The 8,116-nt window shown below is 37.4% G+C and overlaps 1 protein-coding gene across 8 annotated transcripts in view; it reads right to left on the bottom strand.

Moving 5' to 3' along the window:
* Jmjd1c (jumonji domain containing 1C) overlaps nucleotides 1-8,116 on the bottom strand; it is a 166,639-nt gene that overhangs the window by 96,154 nt on the left and 62,369 nt on the right. For all 8 annotated transcript variants that reach the window (XM_031348636.1, XM_031348641.1, XM_031348632.1 and 5 more), the window contains exon 2: nucleotides 7,084-7,248. Coding sequence is in view for 5 of the 8 variants with exons in the window: in XM_031348632.1 (XP_031204492.1) it covers nucleotides 7,084-7,248 (165 nt within the window). In the remaining 3 variants the exon portion in view is untranslated. The remainder of the gene's footprint in view (nucleotides 1-7,083; nucleotides 7,249-8,116) is intronic.

Here is an 8,116-nt window from a genome sequence, read left to right as displayed (position 1 = left end):
ACAGGAGAGGAGAGGAGAGGAGAGGAGAGGAGAGGAGAGAAGAGGAGAGAGGAGGAGAAGAGGAGAGGAACCAGCTGTCTAAGCTAAAAATATGAATGTTCTCAAAAAGAAATAAAAAGTGTATTTTAATTAAACCATGTTAGTAAACTAGTTTTTCTAGGTTGGCAGGCATACTAAATGTCAAGTTCTTTTGTCTAAGATGCAAAATCAACTTATTACTAAAATCATTTGCTACAACAGGAACACCAACTATGGTATTAGGCTATACAGTAAGACCAGTGAGAGCTTGTAATAGGTGAGAAAGAACCAGAGATCACAGATAACAATTCCTCAGTCACTTTAATCTGCTTAACAACAACAAAACCAAAAACCACAAATATGATTTGAGCTTATATGTACCGCCAAACTTTAAAATATATAAATGGGTGTATTTCTTTAGCTATATCTGCTACAGCATATAAAAGTGCTTATCAAGAACTCTTAAAGGATCTACCTGAAAGCAATAATCCTTCCAAGCAGTAGTCATGAGACTTTTAGTAGCATTTCCACTGAAAATCATTGTTTATGACAATGTAGGAAAATAAGTTCATACTGGCTATAATCAGTGTCGAGTTAATTTTAATAATTATTTTATTTTTCAGGCACTTATCTGTATTACCATATTCTTAAATTTTACTGTTGTATGTATTGATACGTATACCACAGAACATGTATGGAGGTCAGAAGACATCTCAGGGGACTCAACCCCCTGGACACCTCTCTTTGGTTTTTTGAGACAGGGTTTCTCTGTGTAGCCATGGAACTTGCTCTGTACAGCAGGCTGACCTCAAACTCAGAGATCCACCTGCATTTGACTCCCAGGTGCTGGGATTTAAGGTGTTCATCACCAGTTTTACGACTTGGCTCATACACATATATTTTTTTAAGAGAAATTTTTGTCTTCATCTTTTTGTAGAGCTACGGATTGTGATACATTTTTACAATAGCACATAGTGTGGATTAAATTTTATCAGCTCATCTTAACTCCTTTTTGTTCTTTTCAATTTTTTTTAAAAGAAGTATCTATTTAATGTATATAAGTACACTGTAGCTGTCTTCAGACACACCAGCTCGGGGTCTATCTCCCGGGAAACTCTAACTCTAGTCAAACTGATTATGATGACCATTCACCACACCTACCAGGTATATTAGGATGGGGATTCAGTGTGCCAAATCATTCTAGTTCATCTTGCAAAGCTTAAACAACACCTAGATGAAGTCATCGTATGTAATTTACTAGAAGGTGTCTCTCAGTAAGGACACTGCTAAGTTTGAAATCAAACTTCACAACAAAAAAATTAAACTATGTTTTCCTGACTTCACTTACTAGAAACATTCTAAAAAGGCACTTACATGATTTCTTTTAAAAATGATTTATTTATTTATTTTATGTATATGAGTACACTGTAGCTGTCTTAAGACACACCAGAAGAGGGCATCAGATCGCATTACAGATGGTTGTGAGCCACCATGTGGTTGCTGGGAATTGAGCTCAGGACCTCTGGAAGAACAGTCAGTGCTCTTAACCTCTGAGCCATCTCTCTAGCCCCTGGTTTGGGTATTTTTACTGTTAGGCTGGTGAACACCTCTAATCCCAGCACTTGGGAGTCAGAGGAAACTGGATCTCTCAGGTCGAGTCCAGCCTGGTCAACAGAGCAAGTTTCAGAGTAGCCAGGGTTGCCACTTGCCACCCTTATCTTTCACTGAACTTGGAAGTAGACTGGCTGACGGGCAAACTGTTGGGTTACAGGATTTGATACATGGGTGGTGATGGTATCCAAATGCAGGTTCTCATGTGCTTATAATGAACGAGGCATGACTACAGCTTCCAGGTTTTAGGTTTGGTGTTTTGTTGTTTTTTTAATATGACAACAAAGTATAGGTGACAGAGACAAGTGGGATTCTATCAAAATGTAAAATTTGGGGGAAATCAAAGGGGGCTATCAACAGTTTTTTAAAAAGGTGTGGTGGCTATTCTTGGCTGTCAATTTGACTTTATAAGGAACGAACTGCAATCCAGAAATGGAGAGTAAACCTGTGAGGAATATTCTGCTTGGTTTGAAGTAGGTCTGGATCTTTGAGGGAGGAGACAAACCCCTTTAATCTGGAGCACGATGGGGGGGAAGACACACCTTTAATCTGGGACACACCCTCAGTGCTTGCTCTTTGCTTGCGTGCCCTCACTGTGCTAGCATATTCATTCCTTCACTGGCACTGGAGCCTACTTCTTTGGGACTCGGACATATATTGAAGACCAGATGAGACATCCAGTGCTGTGGCCTGACAACTACTGGGTTCATGGACTTTCTGTTCACAGGCAGCCATTGTTGGATTAGTGGGACTGAAGCCTATAAATCATTCCAATAAAACTCCTTTATATAGAAGAGTGTCTTAAGGTTTTCATTGCTGTGAAGAGACACTATGACCAAGGCAAGTCTTTTTATAAAGGAAATTTAATTGGTGCTGGCTTACAGTTTCAGAGGTTTAGCCCATTATCTTCATGGTGGGAACATGGCAGCATGTAGGCAGGCAGACATGGTGCTAGGAAAGCTGAAAGTTCTATATTTTGTTTCAGAGGCAAACAGAAGACTAGCTCCTTTGTGGTTAAGATGAGGGTGTCAAATCCCACCCCTACAGTGACACACTTCCTCCACCATGGCTACACCTCCTAATTCCCTGGGCCAGGTATATTCAAACCATAACAGAGAGAGTCATTCTGTAAATCCTCTTACTCTAGAGAACTATAATACAAAAGGATTCTAAAAAAGGAGAGAGAATATTTTCATATCACATCTGAAACATAAATAATATCTACAATAAAGAATTCTTAAAACTCAATAGCAAAATATACCAAACAATTCAAATTTTGCCAAGTAAAAGAACAAAGAACGAACAGACATTTTTGCAAAGGTGTATAAAATTAGCCAATAATGACATGAAATGATACTCAACATCATACTCATTAGATGGAATAAGAGAAACACCATTCCACAGCTATCAAGCTTACTTACAACATACATACACACTCACACAAAAGAGGGGTAAGAGAAGGGCTAACATTGTTGAGAATCTAAACCAAATGGGAGCCCCTGTAAACTGGAATAACCAGTACAGGACTGTCAAAAAGCTCCACAAGAAGACCAACTGAATCAACTAACCTGGACCGCGGAGGACTCAGAGACTGAACCACTAACCAAAGATCATGCAAGGGCTGGACCTTGGTCCCCTACACATATGTAGCAAACATGCAGCTTGGTCTTCATGCAGGAAACCCAGTAACTGGAGCAGGGCTATCGCTGAATCTTCTGCCTGCCTAAGGATATGGTTCCCATAATTAGGCTGGCCTCACTAGGCAAAGACCAGTCTAGTCTTGTAGTGACTTGATGTGCCAGTACCCAGGGGAACCTTCCCCTTATCAGAGAAAGAAGGGGGACAGTAGAAGAGCTATGTGAAGAGGAGACTGGAAGAAGTGGGGACTGCAATCAGGATGTAAACTGAGTAAAGAAATTACTGTAAGAGCCAGAATCACCATAAATTCTAAGATAAAAATCCAAGAAAATTGAGTTCACTGCATGTTCACTGCAAAATGAAAAATGCCAGTGAGCCTTTAAGATATTATGCTAAGGGAAATAACTCAGTTATAAAAGAAAATATTTCCATACTTATATTTATAGTAGGTATCTGGAATAAATTCATAAAAATAAAGAATGTAATGTCCAATAGGAGGTTGAAGAATTACTACTTAATAACAAGATGTAAATTTCGTATGACAAAAGGTATTCTGTATATAATGGTTGTACTACATGAATGAAACTATTGTAACTGAACTATACCATTAAATGGTTCATATGTTAAATGTTAAGTATCTATCCTTTTTATTTAACTCTGTGGCATAAAAAGTAACAAAATAAACCATACTGTGTTGAAGAATTAAGCTAGCTATGTATTTATTAAAACCACAATGAAAATTTCCTACTTCATAGCAACTTAGTATGCTCCATATTTTTACTTATATGTATGCTATTTTTGCAAAGAAAATAGGTGGATTAAAATTTTTGGTGGTAATTTTATAAGCAGCTTTAATTTTAAGGTTAAAGGTTTTCATTTTAAGACTTATTTTATGGCCCGGCAGTGGTGGCACACGCCTTTAATCCTAGCGTTTGGGAGGCAGAGGCATGTGGATTTCTGAGTTCGAGGCCAGCATGGTCTACAGAGTGAGTTCCAGGACACCCAGGACTACACAGAGAAACCCTGTCTGAGAAAACAAAAACAAACAAACAAACAAAAAAAGACTTATTTTATATGTATTAGTGCTTTGTCTGCATGTATATATATATACTAAGTACACATGTGTGTACTACATGTGTGCCTTGTGCCTGCAGTTCATAGAGGGAGTCAGATACCAGAGAATAAGGTAGCCTTCATATGGATATTGGAAACCGAACCTTCATCTTTTGGTAGAATAGCAAATGCTCTTAATCACTGAGCTATCTTTCTTGCACTAATGTTAAAAATTACTCAACAGAAACAGCATTTTAAACTAATGACAAAAAGTTTTAAGTTGTAAATATTGAAAATTTGCTTGAAAATTTTTCAGCAAGTAGGAAATGTATTAATACTAATCAGAATTTCACCTTGACTTTAATTCAATCTAAGAGAAGGTAATAATTTGTCTAAAGTGTTTTACTCTTCAACTATGATATTAGGCTAAGATAGTTTGGTTATTTATGATATTAGTTCCTCCTACTTTTGAAACTTTTCATACAAAACACACACAAATACAAATATATTCCCATGTTTGAACTGATTTTTAAGTTAAGGTGTAGAAACTGAAACATTATGTTAGTCATTGCTGCATGATATTTGATCACATTGTGATCCCCAAGACTGTGAACTGGAAAAACCTTGTGGTGTGGCGCAGTCTTAGCACATACCTTTAATCTGAGAGCTAAATAAAGTTGGCCTAAGGTCTAGAGATGGAGCCGGTAACCAGGGAGTGAGCATGAGTAGACAGAGAGGAGGGGAGGTGGGCTGGAAGGTATTTAAGACAGCATGTACCAGGAGAGACAGCTTGTCCTTCTGGGATGTTGGTGGAATAGGAAGGTCAGCTGGGCGCTTTCTCTGTCTCTCTGAGCTTCTGGCTCCAGAGTCTTTATTGGTAAAACTGAATGGCTGGGATTTTTTAATTTAAAAACAAGTCACAGCTTAAGTTTTTGTTGTTGTTGGTCTATGTTACTAAACCTAACGCTTGCCTCATTTAACCCGGTTTGTAAAATTGTTTGTTTATTGAGACAAGGTCTTACTATGAAGCCCTGGCAATCCAGAAACTCACTATGTGGACCAGGCTGGCCTGGAACTCACTGAGCTTCACCCACTGAGATCAAAGGCATGCCAACACACACGACTGGATTAAGTTTTTGTTTTTTAATACTGGGAGCTGGAACATAATCATTTAATAAACTTGTTTAAGCCCATAGATGAAATGATTATCTTTGCTTTTTGAAAGTTTTTTTATCAAAGTATAGTTCATGAGAATCATTTCCATACTTTGTTTTCTTTTGAAATGCTATTGATCAATTGATTTCATTCCTTCCTTTTGTCCTACCTTCTATCATTTAAATGTTTTCTATCTATACTGAATCCAAGGATATGTGATGTGCACAAGTATTCTTCTGAGTTACATCCCTAGCCTCTACTTCTTAAATCATGTATGTCTTCAAACTGTTAAAAGGAATAGTCAAAAATAGATAAAGTAAATTTCCATTTTATATGTAGAAAGGCATTAAAGAGTTAAACAACTAAAATAAAAATATGTAGGCAAATTACACTTTTAAAAACTTGGAAGGCAAGAGATATATGAGTATAATTAGTATCAAGAGAGATATATGCTTATGAGAGTGCTTGAGGCCCAGTTTTAATCTCAGTATTAGAAATTTGGGGTTGAAAGGATCTAACGTGATTATTCATCAGTTATATTAAATACCTCAAATACTGTTTAATGATTTTTTAAAATGTGTATTTGTGTGAATCAATTAGTGTACCATGTGTGTACAGGCATGCAGAGGTCAGAAAAGATCTTTGTATTCCCTGGAGCTCGAGTTATAGGCACAGTTGTAGTGAGCCACCCAAAATGGGTGTGAGAACTAAACTCTGGTCCTCTGGAAAAGGATCAGAGTTTACAATCAGAACCCTGGAAAAGGATCAGAGTTTACATACAGAACCGTCTTTCCGACTCTATTTATTAATTTTGAAAGGATTTCCACTATGCTAATATGAGACTAGTTTAAAGGAGGCACTGCCTGCTTATCACTTGATAGGCATTTTGCCAGAAAACAGTAGCAGTTATGAAATGTGGTTATTTCCCTAATAAAATTTTCTTTTGTTCTTAGAGAAAGGATATCAGGCTAGCCTAGAACTCACTAGGTAGACGATGCTGATCCAATCCCCCACTGTCACCTCCTAAACTGCTGGGATTATACACATATACAACCATTCCTGGCTTGCCTAACAGAATTTAGTAATCTTGTTTAGTTAGTTTATTTCTTTAAATAATGAGAACTGTATTAAAATGTTTACTTAAACAAACCATTTCCTGATATAAATTAATTTGACCACTACCTGAACATGTTATGACTTAAAGTGAAGACTGAGTAACAAGACCAAGAAGAACTGTGTCCTGCTATGTGTCTGTCTTCTCCTGTCATGTGTCTGTCTTTCTCCTGTCATGTGTCTGTCTTTCACTTCAAAGTTTCATTCAACACAGCTGTTCCACACCATACAGACAGCATCTGAATGACTATTTCTCAACTCATCTACAACCAAATTTAAGTTTTCACCTAATTGTATAAAAGTTTATGAACTAAATATACTGAAAAAAATATTAATTAAACTGGCACTCTTAAATACAACAGTACTTTGAAAGTTCTGCTAGGTTTTTCAAGAATATTACATTATAATTGGCCAAACACATCTAACTTCCACTCAATGCTCACTCATCTTAGACAAACAACTGATTACACTTAATAAAACAAGAACAGATCTTACCAGTGCAGGCCACTGAATCTGTCTGCTCTTTGATCCCTGAGTCTGGCTAGGGTCCTTCCTTTTGGCCCAGATTAAGTGATATTCCACCAAGAAAGTTGAAAAATCTTCATAAACTCTAACCCACTCCCGTTTATCCCACTCAAGGTCATCAAATTCCACGTAGACCTATAAAAAAGAAAGAAAACACACAATTTTTGAACAACATACAGCAGTGATATTAACCCATGAAGCAGAATTAGAAAATACACTATTAACATTACTATTCAGTTTTTTGGCAGAGGTCTTGGTATAATATGTAGCTCAGAGTGGTCTCAAATTTGTGACCATCCTGTTTTGCCCTCCCAAGTGCTGGAACGTTGTACTGGTCTCTTAGAAGAAGGATCTTACTCACTTCTATGACATGAAATGATTCAAATGATTATAAGGTAAGAAGAGTAGCTCAAAAATGCTCATCAGCACGTATCAGTCAGCTACAAAATGCTAAGTAATAAGCGTTCCAATGGTAATTCCTTTCCTAATAGTTTCACTGTACATCACCACCACTGAGTTTATCTATAGAGCTTCCCTGATTTGCTACTAGGCCAAGAAAAATATTCTATAAAATAATATTGAAAAACAATGAAAGTGTTGCTTCAAGATTCATGTATGCATTGGTCTATATAAATAATTTTGTAATAAAAATTCAAAATCAAAATCTGCTATGATTAGGTTCCTGTACTGGCTAGTTTGGGTGTCAACTTGACATAAGTTTGAATCATCAGAAAGGGAGGAGTCAAAGTTGAGAAAATGCTTCCATGAGATCCAGCTGTGAGGCATTTTCCCAATTAGTAATCAATGGTGTGTGGTGCTATCCCTAGGATGGTGGTCCTGGGTTTTATAAGAAAGGAGGCTGAGGCCAGGCAGTGGTGGCGCACGCCTTTAATCCCAGTACTTGGGAGGCAGAGACAGGTGGATTTCTGAGTTTAAGGCCAGCCTGGTCTACAGAGTGAGTTCAGGACAGCCAGGGCTACACAGAGAAACCCTGTCTCCAAAA

This window comes from Mastomys coucha, unplaced genomic scaffold (genome assembly GCF_008632895.1).
Source record: "Mastomys coucha isolate ucsf_1 unplaced genomic scaffold, UCSF_Mcou_1 pScaffold3, whole genome shotgun sequence".
NCBI lineage: Eukaryota > Metazoa > Chordata > Mammalia > Rodentia > Muridae > Mastomys > Mastomys coucha.
This window is presented reverse-complemented; position numbering and strand designations above follow the sequence as displayed.